Here is a 26615-nt window from a genome sequence, read left to right on the forward strand (position 1 = left end):
GTACCAATGTGCACCACGACTTCTGGCTGCTCACCCTCCCCCTTAAGGATCCTGAAGACACGATCCGAGACATCCCTGGCCCTGGCACCCGGGAGGCAACATACCTTCCGGGAGTCTCGCTCGCGACCACAGAATCTCCTATCTATTCCCCTAACCATTGAATCTCCTACAACTATTGCTTTTCTATTCTCCCCCTTCCCTTCTGAGCCCCAGAGCCAGACTCAGTGCCAGAGACCTGACCGCTAGGGCCTTCCCCCGGTAGGTCATCCCCCCCAACAGCATCCAAAACGGTATACTTGTTTTGAAGGGGAACGGCCACGAGGGATCCCTGCACTGTCTGCCTGTTTGTTTTTTTCCCCCTGACTGCAACCTACCGCTCACCATCACGTATCGACCTCCATTATCCACTACAATATTCTTGGCCTCAAACGACACCCACTTCCCCACCAGTATTGCAAACCCTCTGTTCTTTGCATCCAGCCCCGAATGGAATACCTGTCCTACCCATCCCTTTCTCAACCTGACCTGGTCTGCCACCTTCAAATGTGTCTCCTGAAGCATGACCACATCTGCCTTCAGTCCCTTTAAGTGCACGAACACCCGGGCCCTCTTGGATCGGCCCATTCAGGCCCCTCGCATTCCAAGTTATCAGCCGGATTGGGGGGGCTTCTCACCCCCCCCCCCCCCCCCCCCCCCCCACCCCTGCCGACTAGCCATCTCCTTTTTAGGCCAGTCACGTGCCCGCGCCTCCCGCACCCTCCAGTCCCCCAGACGGCGGACCCCCGCCCCGACAACCTCTCCTATTTCCAGTTCCCCATTGGCCAATGCATCAGCAACCCTATACCCCCCCCCCCTCCTCCTCCCCGCTAGATCAGTATGTAGCTCTTTTGCTCCCCCCATAACATTCCCGTAAGTCAGCTGACCCCGGCCTCTCCCGCCTTCCCATCGACCCCCCAGTGTGGGAATCCCCCCCTCCCCCCTCAGTCAGTGTGCGCTCCTCCACCCCCCACCGCCTTCCTTCCCTACCGCGGAAAAAAGCCCGCGCTTTCCTGAGCCGGCCCCGCCCCCTCTGGCGCAGCTCTTTTTGTGGCCTTATCCCAATTCCCCCATCCCCGGGCCTCCCCTCCCTCCACCACCGACGCCCACACTCTCCCACAGCCTCTCCATCAAATCCCTTCACCCATCCCCAGCCAGCACCCCAACCAACCGAACATTCCCACACGCAGTTAAAACCATATATATATATACAGCAGACATCCCCCCCCCCCCCCACAACCCCAGTCTCTCAATTTGAGTCCAACTTTTCTGCCTGTATGAAGCTCCAAGCCTCCTCGGGCGTTTCAAAATAGTGGTGCCAATCTTGGAACATGACCCACAATTGCGCTGGCTGCAGCATACCGAACTTCACCCCCTTCCGATGGAGCACCACCTTAGCCCGGTTAAAGCCAGCTCTCTTCTTTGCCACCTCCGCACTCCAGTCCTGGTAAATTCGGATCTCCGTGTTCTCCCACCTGCTGCTCCGCTCTTTCTTGGCCCATCTCAGGACACACTCTCTGTCCATAAAGCGGTGAAACCTCACCACTACCGCCCTTGGCGGCTCGTTGGCCTTGGGTCTCCTTACTAGGACCCGGTGAGCCCCATCTAGCTCCCGAGGCCTCGGGAAGGCTCCCGCGCCCATCAGCGAGTTGAGCATCGTGCTCACATATGCCCCCAGCATCGGGCCCCTCCACTCCTTCGGGGAGACCCAGAATCCGAAGATTCTTCCTCCTCGATCTATTCTCCAGGTCCTCAAATCTTTCCGCCCACCTCTTGTGCGGCGCCTCATGCGCCTCCGCCTTCACCGCCAGGCCCAAGATCTCGTCCTCGTTCTCCGAGGCTTTCTGCCGCACCTCCCGGATCGCCGCCCCCCTGGGCCTTCTGGGTCTCCACTAGCTTCTCAATCGCCGCCTTCATTGGCGCCAGCATTTTGGTTTTCAGCTCCTCAAAGCAGCGTCTAAGAATCCTGGCATCACTATCGAGAGGTATGCCCTTGGTCGCGTTTTCAGGCGTTGTGGAATCAGCCTGCTGGAGCGATTTGGCCAGCTCTGTCTCCCATCACGTCCTCCTCCATCGCTGTACATTGTAATCTGAGACTTGAAAGCCTGTCCGTGTTGGTCAAAAGGCAGTGAGAGGCAGAAATCTTTGAATACTGCCCCTAGTTCGCCTATTCCCCCCCCCCCCCACACTGTGATAGGACCATGGCCTCCACCCTGCCCTGGTGGTGGTGGTGTGGTAAGCTGTCCTTTCTCAGCCTGGCCACCAGGTGGGAGTGTTTCTCCGAGATTGAGCTGGCTTTACCAATCTCCCGAGTTTAGAGGGAAAGCCCCTGATAGAAACAGGCCCTTCGGCCCAGCTGCCCTTTGCTGGTACCTACGCTCTGCTCAAGCTGCCTCCCGCCCTGGGCAGCACGGTAGTACAAGTGGTTAGCACTGTGCCTTCACAGTGGCAGGGTCCCAGGTTCGATTCCCCGCTGGGTAACTGTCTGCGCGGAGTCTGCACGTTCTCTCCGTGGTCTGCGTGGGTTTCCTCCCACAGTCCAAAGACGTGCGGGTTAGGTGGATTGGCCATGAAAAATTGCCCTTCGTGTCCAAAAAAGGTTAGGAGGGGTTATTGGGATAGGGTGGAAGTGAGGGCTTAAGTGGGTCGGTGCAGATTCGATGGGCCGAACGGCCTCCATCTGCACCGAATGTTCTCTGTCTATGGACATATCCTTTTTACTTCCTTTCTCATTCCCCAAGGGGTTGATTTTCACATTCCTGACTCTCTCTGGGTGAAGACTCCTCGGTAAATTCGAGATCTCCGAGAATACCTCAATGTCTGACCGTCTCGTCAAACGTGGGTTTGGTTTAAATCTCTGGATCGGCCTTGCTCTCGATGTCCCTCGTTTGGCTGTAGAACAGCCCCGAGGGGCCATGGAAGAGGCTGCTGCTTCCCGACCCAACGGGCCAAAGCCTTCATCAAATGCCTCACAAGGAGGGAGACGGACATCCGTATTAGGAGGAGCAGGTTTAGGCCTCCCAGTCCCTCAGGCCTGCATCGCCATTCAATGCGATAACAACTGGTCCGGTTGTCAACCTTGACCCCACATTCCTGCCGACCCCCTGACCAATGACCTCTCACCCCCTCGTTCATCAAGAATCTATCTCGCTCTGCCTTAAAAATAACCAAAGACTTGGCGCCGAGGAGCCGGGTTTGATCCCGGCCCTGGGTCACTGTCCGTGGGGAGTTTGCACATTCTCCTCGTGTCTGCGTGGGGTCTCACCCCACAACCCAAAGACGTGCAGGTTAGGTGGATTGAACACGCTAAATTGTCCCTTAATTGGAAAAAGAAAAATAACTGGGCACTCTAAATTTATAAAAGAAAAAATTAATCAAAGACTCCGCGACCACCGCCTTTTGGTGAAGATCTTTCCAGAGACTCGCCACCCTCTGAGGAAGCATATCTTCAAATCCCCATCGAACCGGCATCTCCACACCCCACCCTGACAATATCACCCCCCCCCACCTCGGGATCTTCAAAAGCCTACAATTGCCTCTCCACGCAATTCTCCCCGGGGTGAAGGAGGAGGAGGGGGAGATTTGATCGTGGTGTACAAGATTGTGACAGGTTTGAATAAGGTCAGCTCTTCTCGTTAGCTGATGGGACTAGGACTCCGATTCAAGGTTTTGGGGGAAAGCTACGGGGGTGGGAGGGATTTGAGGGAGGATTTTGTTTTCCCCAGCGAGCGGTAATGAGCTGGAACTCGCTGCCCACGAGGATGCTGGGAGCAGAGAGGACGAACGATTTCAAAAAGGCAATTGGTGCTTGAGGGTGTTGCTGCCTTCTGCTGGTGACAATGGGCAAAACCGACCTGTTAGGCCGCACAACTTAATACAGCTTTTATTTCACCCACTAAGCTTATTTAAGCAGTTACCTAAGTTTCAAGTCTGACAAAATACCACCCGTCAGAGAGAGCTTGGCCAGGCTAGCTCTGGAGGGTGTGCGCTGTTCTGAGTGTCAACTCCAGGGACCCGTCTTACGAATGTTGATCCCAGCATTATCGCTGCTGTAATCTCAAAAGTCCCTACATTTTCTAAGCCTTTAGTTCTTAGTTTAGGGTTCATTCATGTAAGCAATCTTGTAGAACATCGACTATGAGAGAAACTTGCTTTCGCTGTTCCAAAGCAAAAGTGTTATCAAGCAAAAAAAAATCCGGTTGCAAGCAGTCGGTCTGTCTGCTCCCACAAAATTCATTTTGCTGAGAGCTACAGTTTTTCGCACACACGAGGCCGTTAGCCTATTTTCCCATCATGCCTCACTGTTAGCCTCTTTTCCCACCGTGTCTCACTGTTGGCCTATTTTCCCATCATGCCTCACTGTTGGCCTATTTTCCCATCATGCCTCCCTGTTGGCCTAATTTCCCATCATGCCCTCCCTGTTGGCCTCTTTTCCCATCATGCCTCACTGTTGGCCTATTTTCCCATCATGCCTCACTGTTGGCCTATTTTCCCTTCATGCCTCACTGTTGGCCTCTTTTCCCTTCATGCCTCACTGTTGGCCTCTTTTCCCATCATGCCTCCCTGTTGGCCTCTTTTCCCATCATGTCTCACTGTTTTTTAAAATAAATTTAGAGTACGCAATTATTATTATTTTTACAATTACGGGGCAATTTAGCGTGGCCAATCCACCTCGCCTGCTCATCTTTTGGGTTGTGGGGTGAAACCCACGCAAACACGGGGAGAACGTGAAAACTCCACACACGGTGACCCAGGGCCGGGATGCCAACCCGGGTCCTCAGCACCGCAGGCAGCAATGCTAACTACTGTGCCACCGTGCTGCCCTCGTGTCTCACTACTGGCCTCTTTTCCCATCGTGTCTCACTGTTAGCCTTTACTGTTTGCCTCTTTTCCCATCATGCCTTACTGTTAGTCTCTTTTCCCACCATGCCTCACTGTTAGCCTCTTTTCCCATCGTGTCTCACTGTTAGTCTCTTTTCCCATCGTTTCTCCCTGTTGGCCTCTTTTCCCATTATGCCTCACTGTTAGCCTCTTTTCCCATCATACCTCACTGTTAGCCTCTTTTCCCATTATGCCTCACTGTTAGCCTCTTTTCCCATCATACCTCACTGTTAGCCTCTTTTCCCATCGTGTCTCACTATAAGCCTCTTTTCCCATCGTTTCTCACTGTTAGTCTCTTTTCCCATTGTTTCTCACTGTTAGCCTCTTTTCCCATTATGCCTCACTGTTAGCCTCTTTTCCCATCATACCTCACTGTTAGCCTGTTTTCCCATTATGCCTCACTGTTAGCCTCTTTTCCCATCATACCTCACTGTTAGCCTCTTTTCCCATCGTGTCTCACTGTTAGCCTCTTTTCCCATCGTTTCTCACTGTTAGTCTCTTTTCCCATTGTTTCTCACTGTTAGCCTCTTTTCCCATTATGCCTCACTGTTAGCCTCTTTTCCCATCATACCTCACTGTTAGCCTGTTTTCCCATTGTGTCTCAATGTTAGCGTCTTTTCCCATCGTTTCTCACAGTAAGCACTCACTGAGTGCTGAATTTGGTGCATTTGAGTGCTATAGTGAGAGTTTGGTGACTGAGGGAGTATAAGGCTTCATTTTTATCGAAAGTCTAGTCTTTCTTTTATTTAGTTAATTAACTTAAAAGTTGCTGTTTGGTTTAGAAGAAGGTGAATTTTCAATCAGCTTTAAACAAGCTTCTACTTGTAGGCACTTGCAGCTGGAGCTTGTTAATTAGTTAATTGGATTAGGCCAGTTTTCAGAGGCTAGATTCACAGTATAAAAGTGATCCCCTACAGTGCAGACTTTGTTTGCACTGAGTGCTGAATTTGGTGCATTTGAGTGCGATAGTGAGAGATTGGTGACTGAGGGAGTGCTGAATTTGGTGCATTTGAGTGCGATAGTGAGAGATTGGTGACTGAGGGAGTGCTGAATTTGGTGCATTTGAGTGCTATAGTGAGAGTTTGGTGACCGAGGGAGTTAGGTGAGGAGGGAGTAAGGTACTCCTTTCATTTTGAACATAGAACATAGAGCATAGAAAATACAGCACAGAACAGGCCCTTCGGCCCACGATGTTGTGCCGAACCTTTGTCCTAGATTAATCATAGATTATCATTGAATTTACAGTGCAGAAGGAGGCCATTCGGCCCCCTGAGTCTGCACCGGCTCTTGGAAAGAGCACCCTACCCAAGGTCAACACGTCCACCCAACACCAAGGGCAATTTTGGACACTTAAGGGCAATTTATCATGGCCAATACACCTACATCTTTGGACTGTGGGAGGAAACCGGAGCACCCTGAGGAAACCCACGCACACACAGGGAGGACGTGCAGACTCCGCACAGACAGTGACCCAAGCCGGAATCGAACCTGGGACCCTGGAGCTGTGAAGCAATTGTGCTAGCCACAATGCTACCATGCTGCCCTTAAGAACAAATAAATCTACACTATATCATTTTACCGTAATCCATGTACCTATCCAATAGCTGCTTGAAGGTCCCTAATGTTTCCGACTCAACTACTTCCACAGGCAGTGCATTCCATGCCCCCACTACTCTCTGGGTAAAGAACCTACCTCTGATATCCCTCCTATATCTTCCACCTTTCACCTTAAATTTATGTCCCCTTGTAATGGTTTGTTCCACCCGGGGAAAAAATCTCTGACTGTCTATCTATTCCCCTGATCATCTTATAAACCTCTATCAAGTCGCCCCTCATCCTTCTCCGTTCTAACGAGAAAAGGCCTAGCACCCTCAACCTTTCCTCGTAAGACCTACTCTCCATTCCAGGTAACGTCCTGGTAAATCTTCTTTGCACCTTTTCCAAAGCTTCCACATCCTTCCTAAACTGAGGTGACCAGAACTGTACACAGTACTCCAAATGTGGCCTTACCAAAGTTTTGTACAGCTGCATCATCACCTCACGGCTCTTAAATTCAATCCCTCTGTTAATGAACGCGAGCACACCATAAGCCTTCTTCACAGCTCTACCCACTTGAATGGCAACTTTCAAAGATGTATGAACGTAGACCCCAAGATCTCTCTGCTCCTCCACATTGCCAAGAACTCTACCGTTAACCCTGTATTCCGCATTCATATTTGTCCTTCCAAAATGGACAACCTCACACTTTTCAGGGTTAAACTCTTTTGTTTCCTACATTTCCGCAAAGAGTGAGAAGAGAGCCAGGTGTTTGCAGAGAGTGTAGCTGACTGGGAGCAGAGTCGGAGGGCGGAGATCCAGTTGGTCCACAGGGCAGCTATATTCTGTAAGGTAAGAGGGGATGGAGGCTAGGCCAGTTGCATGCTCCTCCTGTAGGATGTGGGTGGTGAGGGATACCACCGGTGTCCCCGCTGACTATACCTGCGGGAAGTGCACCCAACTCCAGCTCCTCAAAGACCGTTTTAGAGAGCTGAAGCTGGATGACCTTTGGATCATCCGGGAGGCAGAGGGGGTGATTGAGAAGAGTTACAGGGAGGTAACCACACCCAAGGTACAGGACAAGAATAGCTGGGTTACAGTCAGGGGGAGAAAAACAAACAGGCAGACAGTGCAGGGATCCCTCGTGGCTGTTCCCCTTCAAAACAAGTATACCGTTTTGGATGCTGTTGGGGAGGATGACCTACCGGGGGAAGGCCCTAGCGGCCAGCTCTCTGGCACTGAGTCTGGCTCTGGGGCTCAGAAGGGACGGGGGGAGAATAGAAAAGCAATAGTTGTAGGAGATTCAATGGTTAGGGGAATAGATAGGAGATTCTGTGGTCGCGAGCGAGACTCCCGGAAGGTATGTTGCCTCCCAGGTGACAGGGCCAGGGATGTCTCGGATCGTGTCTTCAGGATCCTTAAGGGGGAGGGTGAGCAGCCAGAAGTCGTGGTGCACATTGATACCAACGACGTAGGTAGGAAAAGGGGTGTGGAGGTAATAAACGAGTTTAGGGAGTTAGGTTGGAAGTTAAAAGCCAGGACAGACAGAGTTGTCATCTCTGGTTTGTTGCCGGTGCCACGTGATAGCGAGGCTAGGAATAGGGAGAGAGTGCAGCTGAACACGTGGCTGCAGGAATGGTGTAGGAGGGAGGGCTTCAGGTATTTGGATAATTGGAGCGCATTCTGGGGAAGGTGGGACACGTACACGCAGGACGGGTTGCATCTGAACCAGAGGGGCACCAATATCCTGGGAAGGAGGTTTTCTAGTACTCTTCGGGAGGGTTTAAACTAATTTGGCTGGGGAATGGGAACCGAATTTGTAGTCCAGCAACTAAGGTAGCCGATATTCAGGACGCCAAAGCGTGTAATGAGGCAGTGGGGAAGGGAACACTGACAAAGGAGAGTACTTGCAGGCACGGAGATGGGTTGAAGTGTGTATACTTCAACGCAAGAAGCATCAGGAATAAGGTGGGTGAACTTAAGGCATGGATCGGTACTTGGGACTACGATGTGGTGGCCATCACGGAAATTTGAATAGAAGAGGGGCAGAAATGGTTGTTGGAGGTCCCTGGTTATAGATGTTTCAATAAGATTAGGGAGGGTGGTAAAAGAGGTTGGGTGGGGGGGGGGGGGCATTGTTAATTAGAGATAGTATAACAGCTGCAGAAAGGCAGTTCGAGGAGTATCACCCTATTGAAGTAGTATGGGTTGAAGTCAGAAATAGGAAAGGAGCAGTCACCTTGTTAGGAGTTTTCTATAGGCCCCCCAATAGTAGCAGAGATGTGGAGGAACAGATTGGGAAACAGATTTTGGAAAGGTGCAGAAGTCAGAGGGTAGTAGTCATGGGTGACTTTAACTTCACAAACATTGAGTGGAAACTCTTTAGATCAAATAGTTTGGATGGGGTGGTGTTTGTGCAGTGTGTCCAGGAAGCTTTTCTAACACAGTATGTAGATTGTCCGACCAGAGAAGGGGCAATATTGGATTTAGTACTTGGTAATGAACCAGGGCAAGTGATAGATTTGTTAGTGGGGGAGCATTTTGGATATAGTGACCACAATTCTGTGACTTTCACTTTAGTAATGGAGAGGGATAGGTGCGTGCAACAGGGCAAGGTTTACAATTGGGGGAAGGGGAAATGCGATGTTGTCAGACAAGAATTGAAGTGCATAAGTTGGGAACATAGGCTGTCAGGGAAGGACACAAGTGAAATGTGGAACTTGTTCAAGGAACAGGTACTACGTGTCCTTGATATGTATGTCCCTGTCAGGCAGGGAAGAGATGGTCGAGTGAGGGAACCATGGTTGACAAGAGAGGTTGAATGTCTTGTTAAGAGGAAAAAGGAGACTTATGTAGGGCTGAGGAAATTTGGTTCAGACAGGGCGTTGGAGGGATACAAGATAGCCAGGAGGGAACTGAAGAAAGGGATTAGGAGAGCTAAGAGAGGGCATGAACAATCTTTGGCGGGTAGGATCAAGGAAAACCCCAAGGCCTTTTACACATATGTGAGAAATATGAGAATGACTAGAGCGAGGGTAGGTCCGATCAAGGACAGTAGCGGGAGATTGTGGATGGAGTCTGAAGAGATAGGAGAGGTCTTGAACGAGTACTTTTCTTCTATATTTACAAATGAGAGGGGCGATATTGTTGGAGAGGACAGTGTGAAACAGACTGGTAAGCTCGAGGAAATACTTGTTAGGAAGGAAGATGTGTTGGGCATTTTGAAAAACTTGAGGATAGATAGGTTCCCTGGCGTACCGCAGGGATCAGTTCTGGGTCCTCTGCTGTTTGTGATTTTCATTAATGACTTGGATGAGGGAGTTGAAGGGTGGGTCAGTAAATTTGCAGATGATATGAAGATTGGTGGAGTTGTGGATAGTGAGGAGGGCTGTTGTCGGCTGCAAAGAGACATAGATAGGATGCAGAGCTGGGCTGAGAAGTGGCAGATGGAGTTTAACCCTGAAAAGTTTGAGGTTGTCCCGGGCCTGACGGGATATATCCAAGGATTCTATGGGAAGCAAGAGATGAAATTGCAGAGCCGTTGGCAATGATCTTTTCGTCCTCACTGTCAACAGGGGTGGTACCAGGGGATTGGAGAGTGGTGAATGTCGTGCCCCTGTTCAAAAAAGGGACGAGGGATAACCCCGGGAATTACAGGCCAGTTAGTCTTACTTCGGTGGTAGGCAAAGTAATGGAAAGGGTACTGAAGGATAGGATTTCTGAGCATCTGGAAAGACACTGCTTGATTAGGGATAGTCAGCACGGATTTGTGAGGGGTAGGTCTTGCCTTACAAGTCTTATTGAATTCTTTGAGGAGGTGACCAAGCATGTGGATGAAGGTAAAGCAGTGGATGTAGTGTAAATGGATTTTAGTAAGGCATTTGATAAGGTTCCCCATGGTAGACTTCTGCAGAAAGTAAGGAGGCATGGGATAGTGGGAAATTTGACCAGTTGGATAACGAACTGGCTAACCGATAGAAGTCAGAGAGTGGTGGTAGATGGCAAATATTCAGCCTGGATCCCAGTTACCAGGGGCATACCGCAGGGATCAGTTCTGGGTCCTCTGCTGTTTGTGATTTTCATTAATGACTTGGATGAGGGAGCTGAAGGGTGGGTCAGTAAATTTGCAGATGATACGAAGATTGGTGGAGTTGTGGATAGTGAGGAGGGCTGTTGTCGGCTGCAAAGAGACATAGATAGGATGCAGAGCTAGGCTGAGAAGTGGCAGATGGAGTTTAACCCTGAAAAGTGTGAGGTTGTCCAGTTTGGAAGGACAAATATGAATGCGGAATACAGGGTTAACGGTAGAGTTCTTGGCAATGTGGAGGAGCAGAGAGATCTTGGGGTCTATGTTCATACATCTTTGAAAGTTGCCACTCAAGTGGATAGAGCTGTAAAGAAGGCCTATGGTGTGCTAGCGTTCATTAGCAGAGGGATTGAATTTAAGAGCCGTGAGGTGATGATGCAGCTGTACAAAACTTTGGTAAGGCCACATTTGGATTACTGTGTGCAGTTCTGGTCGCCTCATTTTAGGAAGCATGTGGAAGCTTTGGAAAAGGTGCAAAGAAGATTTACCAGGATGTTGCCTGGAATGGAGAGTAGGTCTTACGAGGAAAGGTTGAGGGTGCTAGGCCTTTTCTCATTAGAGCGGAGAAGGATGAGGGGCGACTTGATAGAGGTTTATAAGATGATCAGGGGAATAGATAGAGTAGACAGTCAGAGACTTTTTCCCCGGGTGGAACAAACCATTACAAGGGGACATAAATTTAAGGTGAATGGTGGATGATATAGCGGGGATGTCAGAGGTAGGTTCTTTACCCAGAGAGTAGTGGGGGCATGGAATGCACTGCCTGTGGAAGTAGTTGAGTCGGAAACATTAGGGACCTTCAAGCAGCTATTGGATAGGTACGTGGATTACGGTAAAATGATATAGTGCAGATTAATTTGTTCTTAAGGGCAGCACGGTAGCATTGTGGATAGCACAATTGCTTCACAGCTCCAGGGTCCCAGGTTCGATTCCGGCTTGGGTCACTGTCTGTGTGGAGTCTGCACATCCTCCCCGTGTCTGCGTGGATTTCCTCCGGGTGCTCCGGTTTCCTCCCACAGTCCAAAGATGTGCAGGTTAGGTGGATTGGCCATGATAAATTGCCCTGAGTGTCTAAAATGGCCCTTAGTGTTGGGTGGAGGTGTTGACTATGTGTAGGGTGCTCTTTCCAAGAGCCGGTGCAGACTCAATGGGCCGAATGACCTCCTTCTGCACTGTAAATTCAATGATAATCTATGATTAATCTAGGACAAAGGTTCGGCGCAACATCGTGGGCCGAAGGGCCTGTTCTGTGCTGTATTTTTCTATGTTCCATGTTCGAAGCCTTTTTTCCCATCATGCCTCACTGTTAGCCTCTTTTCCCAACATGCCTCACTGTTAGCCTCTTTTCCCATCGTGTCTCACTGTTACCCTGTTTTCCTGTCATGCCTCATGGCACAACATTAGCCATTTTTCTTACTCAGCAATGGAAAGAAACTGGCTGGGTTACGGGGGTGAAGCAGGGACAATGGGACTGGCTGGGTTACGGGGTGAAGCAGGGACAATGGGACTGGCTGGGTTACGGGGTGAAGCAGGGACAATGGGACTGGCTGGGTTGATCTACAGAGAGCAGATATGGACTCAACGGCCAGAATGGGTTTGATTCCGGCCTTGGTGACTGGCTGCGCGGAATTTGCACGTTCTCCCCGTGTGTGCGTGGGTTTCCTCCGGGTGCTCCGGTTTCCTCCCACAGTCCAAAGATGTGCAGGTTAGGTGGATTGACGATGATAAATTGCCCTTAGTGTCCAACGGTTAGATGGAGTGACAGGGATAGGGCCGGGGATCAGTGCAGACTCAATGGGCCGAATGGCCTCCTTCTGCACTGTAGGGATTCTATGAATGGCTTCCTGTGCTGTAATGACTCTAAATTGTCCCGGCGAGTGAAACCATTTTTCTAGGCCTGATTTGAACCCAAAGTGACGAGAAGAAAATCGCGATTTGAACCGAACTATCTGAAAGGGGAAACCCGTTTACCTTTTTCCAATTCTGCCACTTCAATTTATCAGCAAACCCGGGCTCCACTTTCCATTTGTGACGACTTACAAAGCAGAACAGCACCTCTGGTGAAAGGCAGGAGTGTCTAATTTCTGCATCTTCTTCCAGGGGTACAATAACTGGACGAACGGATTGTACGGATATTCCTGGGACATGATGGTTCACAGCAGATTCCACCAGCATGTCAAGATCACCTACAAGGATGGAGTAACCGGAGAGATTGGCTACCTGAATCCTGGCGTGAGTTAAAGCGGTGGGGGTGCGTGTTGGGAGGTGTGTAGACCTTTGGCGAGGCCACAGCTGGAGTACCGTGTGCAGTTCTCGTCGCCACTCTATTGGAAGGATGTGATTGCACTAGAGAAGGTGCAGAGGAGATTCACCAGAACGTTGCCTGGGCTGGAGCGTTTCAGCTATGGAGAGAGGCTGGTTACGCTGGGGTTGTTTTCCTTGGAGCAGAGAAGGCTGAGGGGGGACCTGATTGAGGTGGACAACATTATGAGGAACACAGATAGGATGCCTCCCAGCCCCAGGCCCCCACGTTGAATTCCAGCCTTGAGTGACTGTGCGGAGTCTGGACATCCTCCCCGTGTGTGCGTGGGTTTCCTCCGGGTGCTCCGGTTTCCTCCCACAGTCCAAAGATGTACAGGTTAGGTGGATTGGCCACGCTAAATTGCCCCTTAGTGTCCAAATGTTAGGTGGGGTTACGGTGTTGGGCCGGACGATTGGGCCTAGGTAGGGGGCTCTCTCAGAGGATCAGTGCCGACTCGATGGGCCGAATGGACTCCTGCACTGTAGGATTCTACGAAACCCACTCCATAGTTAACGGGAGTGAGAAGCTAGCTATTTTTAAAAAAAATATCTGTTTCCAGCCTAACCTGCGAGGATACCGACACCAGTTATGTTTGATAATTCCACAGAGTTTGAAATGAAATGAAAATCGCTTATTGTCACAAGTAGGCTTCAAACGAAGTCGCTGTGAAAAGCCCCTCGTCGCCACATTCCGGCGCCTGTTCGGGGAGGCCGGTGCGGGAATTGAACCCGCGCTGCTGGCCTTGGTCTGCTTTACAAGCCAGCTGTTTAGCCCACTGTGCGCGAATCGGGACTTCCACTTATCTCTGGTCTGGCCTTAAACCTGGTGACTTGTACCCGCTTACCAGCTGGGGAGAATTCTCGTCATTGTCCTGTGCCACGCAAGGCTCGGGGGCTGTCTTTATTCCCGTACGAACTCGAGGAATAGGCGCAGGCGTAGACAATGTGGCCCCTTGAGCCTCTCTGTCATTCAATATAGTCATACCTGATCTCCAACAACACTGTTCTTGACACCATTCAGGACAAAGCTTTGATTGGCACCCCACCCACACACAGTCACTCCCCCCACCACCGACGCACAGTGGCAGCCGTGTGTCCCATCTACAAGATGCACTGCAGCAGCTCACCAAGGCTCCTTCGGCAACATTCCAAACCCACGGTCTCTACCATCTAGAAGGACAAGGGCAGCAGATACCTGGGAACCCCACCACCTGGAGGTTCCCCTCCAAGTCACTCACCATCCCGACTTGGAAATATATCGGCCGTTCCTTCACTGTCGCTGGGGCAAAATCCCTCCCTAACAGCACTGTGGGTGTATCTACACCACACGGACTGCGGCGGCTCAAGAAGGCGGCTGACCACCACCTTCTCAAGGTGCAATTAGGGATGGGCAACAAATACCGGGCCTAGCCAGCGAGGCCCATTTACCTGCCGGCCCGCCAAATCCCACAAATCCTTGAGACCAAAGGTATGTCCGTTCGACAGCCTTAAAAGCTTTTCAATGATGGAGCTTGAGAATTCCAAAGAATCACAACCCTTTGAGCGAAGATATTTTTGCTCCTACATGACCGACCCCCTCCCCCCCCCCCCCCCTTCATCCTGCGAGTGTGACCCCTGTCTTCAAGATTTCCCGGCCAGGGGAAACAATCTCTCAATCCCCTTTCGGAATTTCGAACGTTATAATGAGATCACCTCTCCATCTTCTAAACTCCAGATAGACCCAATTTATTCAGCCTCTCATCATCGGGCAACACCCCTAATCCCAGGTAACAACATGGCGAGGGAAAATATGATAAACGGCAGGGATCTTGGGAAGCACCGGGTCAGAGGGACCTAAGGTACCACAGCAGGTGGATACAGTGGTTAAGAAGGCACATGGTTCTACTTGTCTTCATTAGTCGAGGCAGAGAGTTTTTGAATAATCTTTATTGTCACAAGTCGGCTTACGTTAACACTGCAATGAAGTTACTGTGAAAATCCCCTCGTCGCCACATTGTGGCGCCTGTTCGGGTACACAGAGGGAGAATTCAGAATGTCCAATTCACCGAACAAGCATGTCTTTCAGGGACTTGAGGGAGGAAACACACGCAGACACGAGGAGAACGTGCAGATTCCGCACAGACAGTGACCCTAGCTGGGAATCTAACCCGGGTCCCTGGCGCTGTGAAGCAACAGTGCTAACTGTCATGATATGCAGACTCACACACAATGATATACAGACAAGCAGCTAATGGACACAGAGAACAGGACATGACCAATAAGCAGGCAGGACACTCAGGGGTGGGATCTGACTGGAAAAGACACGAGGCACTCACACTCCACCTCTTTCCACTGATGAACATCGAGAGAGTCAGTCAAGGGTGTTGTTACAATCTCACACCTCCACCACGTGGCTAAGAGCTAGTCTGGTTCAGTCAGACAGAGTAACCACACTTAAGTTAGCAGAGAGTCGAACTCACAGAGAACTGTGCTAACTGTGCTGTTAGTTCAATAAACCTGATTGAATTAACTTCAAGATCTGGAGTATCTTTCTGATCTAAGCTGCATCCTGTTGCAGCCAGTGTTAGACCAGTGTACCTAACCACTGTGCTACTGCGCCGCCCATGTGCAAACGTGCAGGGTAGGTGGATTGGCCATACTAAATTGCCCCTTAATTGGAAAAAAATAATTGGGTACTCTAAATTTAAAAAATTAAACCTAATCAAATGCTTGTTGGAAAGCCAAGTATACTACATCAACCGGTTATCCACCATCCACGGTACGTCCCTGTGCGTACGGTTAACTGTTGAAGATTTGTCAATCACAAATTTCTTTGAGTAAAAACCATGTTGACTCTCCCGCCACTAAACGGCGTGACTAAAAATGTTTGCCTGCCCGGTGCAGGTATGGACTCAGAGTCGGCGCTGGAAAGATCACGCAGACATGTTGAAACAGTACTCCACCTGCCTCGCCAGAGAGCTACAGAAATACAACGTCTCCGATCCTGAGATCTATTTTGACATCTGGGTGTCTATAAACGAAAGGTTTCAGCAGAGGTAAGAACAGTACTGAAGCCTGTCCAGCTTCCATACCAACCATGAGTTCTCCGATACGGAAATAGTCCATGTCCATTTTGCAAATATCGCAACAACTTTCAGTCTCGGGCTGATAAGTGACAGAAGTGGCAGGCAATGACCATCTCTGTCAGTAGAGAATATAACCTTCCCTTTGACATTCAACGGCATTACTATCACTGAATCCCCCACATCCTGGGGGTTACCATTGATCAGAAACGGAACTGGACCCAGCCACATAAATACTGTGGCTACCAGAGCAGGTCAGAGGCTGGGAATCCTGCGGAGAGTAACTCACCTCCTGACTCCCCAAAGCCTGTCCACCATCTACAAGGCACAAGTCAGGAGTGTGATGGAATAGTCTCCACTTGCCTGGATGAGTGCAGCTCCCAACAACACTCAAGAAGCTCGACACCATCCAGGACAAAGCAGCCCCGCTTGATCGGCACCCCCGCTTGATCGGCACCCCTTCCACAAACATTCACTCCCTCCCCCACCGACGCACAGTGGCAGCCGTGTACCATCTGCAAGATGCACTGCAGCAACTCACCAAGGCTCCTTGGGCAGCACCTTCCAAACCCACGACCTCTACCATCTAGACGGACAAGGGCAGCAGATACCTGGGAACCCCACCACCTGGAGGTTCCCCTCCAAGTCGCTCACCATCCCGACTGGGAAATCCATCGGCCGTTCCTTCACTGTCGCCAGGTCAAAGTCCTGGAGCTCCCTCCCTAACAGCACTGTGGGTGTACCTACACCACACGGACTGCAGCGGCTCAAGAAGGCGACTCACCCACCGCCTTCTCGAGGGGCAATTAGGGATGGGGAATAAATACTGGGCCCGGCCAGCGACAACCGCCTCTCACAAATGAATAACGACAGAAGAGGAGTCGGGTTGCTGACCTGCTATTGCCCAGTTTGACCTGAACCGTAGCAGTTAGTATTTAAGTGGTTCGGTGAATGAGTCCACAGGCCTATCATCCAGTTACAAAAGCACTCGCTGTGCTCCAGTGCCCCTGTGCATACGGTTAACTGTGTGAAGAGCTCGCTCCTGTTTACGCCACGCTGAATCTTTCTTTCTAGACTCTTTGACCCCCGGGTAGACATTGTGACAGCCGAGTGGTCTCCCTTTAAGAAGACATCTTGGCTGATGCCCCAGCTGGTCGATCTCTCCCCCTGGCGATCAAAGTTTGACGAAATTGAGAAAATGTTGGACAACCATACGGACGTGGTTTTCATTGCAGACTTTCCAGGTAAATTAGGAACGCCGGGGGGGGGGGGGTAACCAGACAGCAGCACTCCGGGCTGTGACGGTTCCCGTGGCCGAATAGCTATGCACCGCCTGATGGGGCGTCAGTCAGTTCAAAGTCTACCCTGAAAGACAGCTGCTCCCACACTTCTTCAGTACTGGGCAGCACAAGTTGCTAGCACTGTGGCTTGACAGCGCCAGGGTCCCAGGTTCGATTCCCCGCTGGGTCACTGTCTGTGCGGAGTCTGCACGTCCTCCCCTGAGTCTGCGTGGGTTTCCTCCGGGTGCTCCGGTTTCCTCCCACAGCTTTCACCCGCCAGTGGAAACAACCTGCCCGCATCTATCCTAACTATTCCCTTCATAATTTTATATGTTTCCATAAGATCCCCCCTCATCCTTCTAAATTCCAACGAGTACAGTCCCAGTCTACTCAACCTCTCCTCGTAATCCAACCCCTTCAGCTCTGGGATTAACCTAGCACACCCTCCAGTGCCAGTACGTCCTTTCTCAGGTAAGGAGGCCAAAACTGAACACAATACTCCAGGTGTGGCCTCACTAACACCTTATACAATTGCAGCACAACCTCCCTAGTCTTAAACTCCATCCCTCCAGCAATGAAGGACAAAACGCGTTGGACGGGAATCAGTACGAGGAGGCTCAGGCACCACCTCAGATGCCCGACGGGCCGGTTGGGCCTAGTTTGAGGCCAACGTCGGGGGTTGGCTATTCTTTAACCGTTGGATCGCCCTGACTCTCCCAAGCCTCTGTTTGAAGGGTTACACCTGGAGAATTTTGTGAGTGAGGACCTGGGCAACACCAGCCTTCAGGTGCTGAAGGGGGCGGTGGCGGTGGAGATCGTGGCTGAGAAGAAAAATTACACGCTGAAGGAGGGCGGAAAGATGCAGGTCAGAGGTCAAGTATTCTGCAGCGCGTGGTTGTCGCGAAAAAATGAGTATTCCTGAATTATTGTGACAGGAAAAAGGATTAACCTTCTAGCAAGACTGGTTCAAGTGTGACTCACCGAATAGCTTCGGACTTCAGACCGAATGTGCACATTCCCGAGCAGGAACACGGTGTGCGGCCAATTCCCTTAACTGGTTTCAAATCTTTATGCCTGACCCCACAGGGCATCCCCAAGAGGGTGGGGAGGGAGATTTTGGCCCAGGAATGGGGGGGGGGGTTTAGCTCAAAGTGTGGTTCGTAAGGCGTACAAGATGGTGACTGGTGCAGATAGCCGACAAAGTGGAGCTGTTCCCGTTACGTGGCACCGGGGTCAGCACTGCTGCCTCACAGCGCCAGGGACCCGGGTTCCAAGCCTTGTGGTGACTGTGTGGAGTTTGCACGCTCTCCCCCGTGTCTGCGTGGGTTTCCTCCGGGTGCTCCGGTTTCCTCCCACAGTCCAAAGATGTGCAGGTTAGGTGGATTGGCTATGATAAATTGGCCCTTAGTGTCCAAAGGTTAGGAGCGGTTACGGGGGTGGCATAGGCCTAGCTAAGGTAGGGTGCTCTTTCGGAGAGTCAGAGAATTTACAGTGCAGAAGGAGGCCATTCAGCCCATCGAGTCTGCACCGGCCCTTGGAAAGAGCGCCCTACCCAAGCCCACACCTCCACCCCGTCCCCGTAACCCAGCAAGCCCTCCTAACCTTTTTTTGGACACTAATGGAAATTTTAGCGCGGCCAATCCACCTAACCTGCGCATGTTTGGACTGTGGGAGGAAACCGGAGCACCCGGAGGAAACCCACGCAGGCACAGGGAGGACGTGCAGACTCTGCGCAGACAGTAACCCAGCGGGGAATCGAACCCGGGACCCGGGAGCTGGGAAGCAACGGTGGTAACCACTGTGCTACCGTGCCGACGGTGCACCCGATGGGCCGAATGGCCTCCTTCTGCACTATAGGGACTCTATGGTCAGGTGATGGTACAAGGATCGGCGGAGGGGGTGGGGACAGATTTAAGTGTTTTGGGAAAGCGATACGGGGGGGATTGTGATATTGTGACTGAGCGAGCGGTAATGGGCTGGCACTCTCTGCCTACGAGAGTGGTGGAAGCAGAGATGATGGATGATCTTCAAAGAGAATTGATGGGCACGTGAGAGAAATAAAGCAGCAGGGATACAGCAGGAAGGGGGGCGTTGGGGATAGGACTGACTGGATCGCTCCATCGAGACTTGTCGCGGGTTTGTTGGGCCCAATGGCCTTCTGTGCAGTAACGTCTCTCTGAACAGAGAGCATCTTACTTTGTGTGTTGTAGCTTCCAGCCGGGGACTATCATCACGTACACACCTTATCGGGTGAACCCTCGTGTTACATGTACGTCTACGTCAACACCACGATGGTGCAGTTTGAAGAGAATTACACCCGGTTCGTGGAGCTGCAGGAGAAGATTAAGAATGGAACTGGTGCGTGCGGAGTCGAACCCTGTGGCGATCGCTGGCTCCGGTTGCTTTTGGGCTGGGGGGTGGAGGGGAGGGGGTGGGGTGGGGGGGGGGGGGGGGGGTGGGGGGAGGAGCCAGCATGACCACTCCTGACCCTTTGACCCCTACACTTTGCCAAGATAACCATCTTCGATGAATGGCCACTTCCTTACAACAGTGGCTACACCACAAAGTAGGACATTTCGCTCCATGTCGGACTTCCTGAGAAATCTCCCCCTCGCTCGGTAATGTATAGGTTGTGTACCTAAAACGATTTGGAGGAAAATGTACCCGGTCTGGTTAGTAAGTTCGCGGATGACACCAAGGTTGGTGGAGTGGGAGATAGTGCTGAGGATTGTCAGAGGATACAGCGGGACATAGATAGGTTGGAGACTTGGGCAGAGAAACGGCAAATGCAGTTTAATCCAGACAGTGAGGTAATGCATTTTGGTAGGACTAACATAGAGGGGAAATATACATCAAATGGTAAAACTCTTAGGAATATTGAAAGTCAGAGAAATCTGGGCATGCAGGTCCACAGATCTTTGAAGGTGGCAACACAAGTGGACAAGGTAGTCAAGAAAGCACACGGAATGCTCGCCTTCATTGGACGGGGCAGCGAGTATAAAAACTGGCAAGTCATGCTGCAGTTGTGTAGAACCTTGGTAAGGCCACACTTGGAATATTGCGCACAATTCTGGTCGCCACACTACCAGAAGGATGTGGAGGCTTTGGAGAGGGTGCAGAGGAGGTTTACCAGGATGTTGCCTGGTCTGGAGGGTGTTCGCTATGTGGATAGGCTGAATAGACTCGGACTGTTTTCATTAGAAAGGCGGAGGTTGAGGGGCGACCTGATGGAGGTCTACAAGATTATGAGGGGCATGGATAGAGTGGATTGGCAGGCACTCTTTCCCAGGGTGGAGGGGTCACTCACCAGGGGGCATAGGTTTAAGGTCCGTGGGGCAAAGTTTAGAGGAGATGTGCGAGGCAGGTTTTTTACGCAGAGGGTGGTGAGTGCCTGGAACGGGTTGCCAGGGGAGGTTGTGGAAGCAGATACATTAACGACGTTCAAAAGGCATCTTTTTAAAAAATATATATTTTATTGAAATTTTTTTCCCTGAGCAACATTTTTCCCGCTTACAAAACAAGGGAAACGATAACAGTAACAAAACAGAAATGTTAAAACTTTTTAACAATAGTAATAATAGTAGTAATAATATACAAGTAACAAAACCTCGTACTCTATTGCCCTATACTCAACTGCCTCCCCCCTCCCCCCTGGGTAGCTGCTGCTGGTCATCCGTCTTCCCTCTAACGTTCCCCTAGGTAGTTGAGGAATGGCTGCCACCGCCTGGTGAACCCTTGAGCCGATCCTCTCAGGGCAAACTTTATCTGCTCCAGTTTAATAAACCCCGCCATATCGTTTACCTAGGCCTCCAGTCCGGGGGGTTTCGCCTCCTTCCACATGAGTAGGATCCTGCGCCGGGCTACGAGGGACGCAAAGGCCACGACATCGGCCTCTTTCGCCTCCTGCACTCCCGGCTCTTCCGCAACTCCAAATAGAGTTAACCCCCAGCCTGGTTTGACCCGGGCCTTCACCACCTGCGAAATCACTCCCGTCACTCCCTTCCAATACCCTTCCAGTGCCGGGCATGCCCAAAACATATGTGCGTGGTTTGCCGGGCTCCCGCCACACCTCCCACATTTGTCCTCCACTCCAAAGAACCTGCTCAATCTTGCCCCCGTTATGTGTGCTCTATGTAGCACCTTAAATTGAATCAGGCTAAGCCTGGCGCATGAGGAAGAGGAATTTACCCTGCTTAGGGCATCAGCCCACATACCCTCCTCTATCTCCTCCCCTAATTCTTCTTCCCACTTTCTTTTTAGTTCGCCCACCGACTCCTCCCCTCTTCCCTCATCTCTCGGTATATCTCTGACACCTTGCCCTCTCCGACCCACACCCCTGAAAGCACCCTGTCCTGTATCCCCTGTGTCGGGAGCCGCGGAAATTCCCTCACCTGTTGTCTAGTAAACGCCCTAACCTGCATATATCTCAAGAAATTCCCCCGGGGTAACTTATACTTTTCCTCCAGTGCTCCCAAGCTCGCAAAAGTCCCATCTATGAATAAATCTCCCACCTTCCTAATTCCCAACTGGTACCAGCTCTGAAATCCTCCATCCATTCTTCCTGGGGCGAACCTATGGTTGTTCCTGATAGGGGACCCCACCAGGGCTCCCCGCACCCCTCTCTGTCGCCTCCACTGTCCCCATATGTTCAGTGTTGCCGCCACCACCGGGTTCGTGGTGTACTTTTTCGGTGAGAACGGTAGCGGCGCTGTCACCAGCGCCTCTAGACTCGTCCCTTTACAGGACCTTCTCTCCAGCCTTTTCCACGCCACTCCCTCACCCTCCATCATCCATCTACGTATCATTGCCACATTGGCGGCCCAATAATAATCTCCCAGGTTCGGTAGTGCCAGTCCTCCTCTGTCCCTACTGCGCTGCAGGAACCCCCTCCTTACTCTCGGAACTTTCCCTGCCCACACAAAGCTCGTAATGCTCCTATCTATTTTATTAAAAAAGGTCCTGGTGATGAAAATAGGGAGACATTGAAATACAAATAAGAACCTCGGGAGGACCATCATCTTAATTGCCTGCACCCTGCCCGCCAGCGATAAAGGCTGCATGTCCCACCTCCTAAAGTCCTCCTCCATTTGTTCTACCAGCCGTGTCAGATTAAGTCTGTGCAAGGTTCCCCAGCTCCTAGCGATCTGAATCCCCAAGTATCGGAAGTTTCTTTCCACTTTCCTTAGCGGTAAGCCTTCTATCTCTCTCCTCTGGTCCCCTGGATGTATCACATATAATTCACTCTTCCCCATGTTTAACCTATACCCCGAAAATTCCCCGAACCTCCTCAAGATTCGCATAACCTCTATCATCCCCCCCGCTGGGTCCGACACGTATAGCAATAGGTCATCCGCGTATAACGAGACTCGGTGTTCTTCTCCCCCTCTAGTCACCCCTCTCCATTTCCTGGAGTCTCTCAGCGCCATGGCCAGAGGTTCAATTGCCAGCGCAAACAACAATGGAGACAGCGGGCATCCCTGTCTTGTTGCCCTATATAATCGGAAATACTCCGATCTATGTCGACCTGTAACTACGCTTGCCGTTGGTGCCCCATAAAGTAGTCTAACCCAGCGAATAAATCCGTTCCCAAACCCAAACCTCCTTAACACTTCCCATAAATACTCCCACTCCACCCTATCAAATGCCTTCTCTGCGTCCATTGCCGCCACTATCTCTGCCTCCCCCTCCACTGAGGGCATCATTATCACCCCTAATAGCCGTCGCACGTTAACATTCAATTGTCTCCCTTTTACGAACCCTGTCTGGTCTTCGTGCACCACCCCTGGGACACAGTCCTCTATCCTCGATGCCAGCACCTTTGCTAGCAGTTTGGCGTCCACGTTCAATAGTGAAATAGGTCTATAGGACCCACACTGCATCGGATCTTTGTCCCTCTTCAAAATTAGCGATATCGTCGCCTCCGACATTGTCGGGGGTAGTGTCCCCCCTTCCCTGGCCTCATTGAACGTCCTCGCCAACAACGGGGCCAACAAGTCCACATATTTTCTGTAGAATTCCACCGGGAACCCGTCTGGCCCCGGGGCCTTCCCTGCTTGCATGCTTCCCAGTCCCTTAATAACCTCGTCCACCTCAATCGGCGCCCCCAGGCCTGCCACCCCCCGCTCCTCCACTTTCGGGAACCTCAACTGGTCCAGGAACTGCCGCATCCCCTTCTCTCCCTCTGGGGGCTGAGACCTATACAGTTCTTCATAAAAGGTCTTAAACACCTCATTTATCTTTCCTGCCCTTCGCACGGTGTCTCCCCTTTCATCCCTAATTCCTCCTATCTCCCTCGCTGCTGCCCTCTTTCGCAGTTGGTGCGCCAACAGGCGACTAGCCTTTTCCCCATATACCTCCGCCTTTCTGGTGGTCAGAAGGTCAAACTCGGTCTCGAGTCGTCTCCTCTCCCTGTACAGCTCCTCCTCAGGGGTCTCTGCAAATTCCCTGTCCACCCTTAAAATCTCCCCCAGTAATCTATCCCTTTCCTTGGCCTCTGTTTTCCTTTTGTGGGCCCCAATAGAAATCAGCTCTCCTCTGACCACCGCTTTTAGTGCTTCCCAGACCACTCCCACAGGGACCTCGCCGTCGTCATTGACCTCCAGGTATCTCTCGATACACCCCCTCACTCTTGCACACACTCCCTCATCCGCCATCAGTCCCACATCTAATCGCCAGAGTGTTCTCTGCTCCCTGTCCTCTCCTACTTCCAGGTCCACCCAATGTGGGGCATGATCCGAAACCGCTATGGCTGAGTATTCAGCTTCTTCCACCCTAGAGATCAACGACCTTCCTAGAACAAAAAAATCTATCCGGGAGTACACTTTATGGACTTGGGAGACGAAGGAATACTCCCTAGCCCTGGGTCTAAGAAATCGCCATGGATCCACTCCCCCCATTTGGTCCATAAACCCCTTAAGTACCTTGGCCGCTGCCGGCCTTCTTCCAGTCCTTGAGCTGGATCTATCTAGCCCCGGGTCCAGCACCGTATTGAAGTCCCCTCCTAAAATCAAATTTCCTGCCTCCAGGTCCGGAATACGCCCAGCATCCGTCTCATGAACCCCGCATCGTCCCAATTTGGGGCATACACATTAACCAACACTACCTCCATTCCCTCCAGCCTACCACTCACCATTACATATCTACCTCCACTATCTGCTACGATGTTCTTTGCTTCAAATGCTACCCGTTTCCCCACCAAAATGGCCACCCCTCTGTTCTTTGCGTCCAGTCCTGAGTGGAACACCTGTCCCACCCATCCTTTCCTTAGCCTAACTTGGTCCACCACCTTTAGGTGCGTCTCTTGGAGCATAACCACGTCTGCCCTTAGTCCTTTCAAATGCGCGAGCGCTCGGGCCCTTTTTATCGGTCCATTCAGGCCTCTCACGTTCCACGTGATCAGCCTCACTGGGGGGCTACCTGCCCCCCTCCCGTGTCGACTAGCCATTACCTTCTCTAGGCCAGTCCCATATCCCGCCTCCGCGCTCCCGCTCGCTCCCCCAGCGTCGCACACCATCCCCGCCCACCCACTCTTTAGCCATTTCCTTTTGGATTTCCGCAGCAGCAACCCAGTTGTCCCCTTCCCCCCCCCCCCCCCCGCTAGATCCCTATCTAGCTTGGTTGCTCCCCCCCATATCACTTCCGTAAGTCAGCTGACTTCAACTGACCCCGGCTACTCCTGCTCTCTCCTCGGCCCCCCCGGTGTGAGGGAACTCCCATCCGCCTTGCGCCTGTTTTCCCGCCTTATTCTTTCTGGCGCGGGAACATCCCTTTACCTGTCCCGCCTCTTATGGCGCAGCTCCCTTTCCCCTCCCCCTCTCCTTCCCCATTCTCTGACTATGTCCCGCCTCTCCCCCCTCACCGGCGCCCACATTTCCCCAGTGTCCCCCCCCTTCCCTGTTTACTTCTCGCTTAACTTTCACCATCCCATTAACAAAAACAATAATAACAACAATAACAGTTCCCTGCAGCATCAGTCCCTCCGTTCCGGTCCAGTTTCTCTTCATTGATGAAGGACCATGCTTCCTCCGCCGTCTCGAAATAATAATGTCTCTCCTGATACGTGACCCATAGTCTTGCCGGCTGCAGCATCCCAAACTTCACCTTCCTTTTGTGCAAAACCTCTTTGGCTCGGTTGAAGCTCGCCCTCCTTCTCGCCACCTCCGCACTCCAATCCTGGTAGATCCTTACCACCGCATTCTCCCATCTGCTACTCCGCACCTTTTTGGCCCATCTCAGGACCTCTTCTCTGTCCTTAAGGCGGTAGAATCGCACGATTATCGCCCTGGGTGGTTCTCCCGCTTTTGGTCTTCTCGCCGGAATCCGATTTGCCCACTCCACCTCCATGGGGCCCGCAGGGGCTCAGCACCCATCAGTGAGCTCAGCATCTTACTTGCGTACGCTCCACAGTCCACTCCTTCCACACCCTCCGGGAGACCTAGTATCCTAAGGTTCTTCCTTCGCGCTCCATTTTCAAGGGCCTCAATCCTGTCAGCACACTTTTTATGAAGTGCCTCGTGCGTCTGAGTCTTGACCGCCAGGCCCAGGACCTCGTCCTCAATACCTGACACTTTCTGCTCCACCACGCGAAGTTCCGTCTCCTGGGTCTTTAAATTCTCCTTAAGCCCCTCAATTGCCTGTAACAACGGGGTCATTACCTCCTTCTTCAGCAGGTCCACGCACTGTCTCACCACCTCGTCCTGCTCAGGCCCCCATGTCACCTGTGGTTTCTCCGCCGCCATTTTGTTTCACTCCCTCTCTCTGATCTTCTGGCTGCAGCCGCCGGCGCCGGTTTATCCCTCCGTCTTTCGGGGGGGGGGCTCCCTTCCCTCGCGCCTCGCACCGGGTTTTACGGCCGTCCAAGTCCCCGTTGGGGCTCTTCAAAGAGCCCGAAGTTCCGTCGGAGCTGGAGCCGCCGAAACGTGCGGCTAGCTCATCCCTGCCGCAACCGGAAGTCCGTCTTCAAAAGGCATCTTGACAAACACGTGGAGAGGACGGGTATAGAGGGAGACGGCACAAGGAAGTGCTGAGGGTTTTGGCCAAGGGTGGTATCATGACCGGTACAGGGAGGGCCGAAGGGCCTGTTCCTGTGCTGTGTTGTTCTTTGTAAGACATCTTCAGTGCTAAATATTATGCAGCGGTGCCGAAGGTGAGGATATTTACCCATCACCCTTGTGTTACACAGAAACGGAGGACGTTTTGCCGGAGATACAGATGGCGTTGAATGGCAGCGCCGAGAACGTCAACATCACCGACCCCGTGCTCGCGGCATTCGTGCGACGCCAGAGGAGGTGGGAGGAGCACGAGAGAAGGAAGAACACGACGCTGGCGGAGAGGTTTGTTAGATTCGCCCAGAAGAAGCACCTGACGTTCCGGAGGAGGTGAGTGTTCCAACCCCACCGCGGGTGGGCTCTCCTCGGGGAGTCCCCGCTGTTA

The 26615-nt window shown here is 51.8% G+C and overlaps 1 protein-coding gene across 1 annotated transcript in view; it reads left to right on the forward strand.

Moving 5' to 3' along the window:
- ggcx (gamma-glutamyl carboxylase) overlaps positions 1 to 26615 on the forward strand; it is a 59652-nt gene that overhangs the window by 32687 nt on the left and 350 nt on the right. The window contains 6 exon segments of the mRNA XM_072486109.1: positions 12641 to 12772; positions 15725 to 15876; positions 16978 to 17147; positions 17918 to 18048; positions 19394 to 19541; positions 26365 to 26560. Of these exon segments, the coding sequence (XP_072342210.1) occupies positions 12641 to 12772; positions 15725 to 15876; positions 16978 to 17147; positions 17918 to 18048; positions 19394 to 19541; positions 26365 to 26560 (929 nt within the window).

Source organism: Scyliorhinus torazame, chromosome 20 (assembly GCF_047496885.1).
Source record: "Scyliorhinus torazame isolate Kashiwa2021f chromosome 20, sScyTor2.1, whole genome shotgun sequence".
NCBI lineage: Eukaryota > Metazoa > Chordata > Chondrichthyes > Carcharhiniformes > Scyliorhinidae > Scyliorhinus > Scyliorhinus torazame.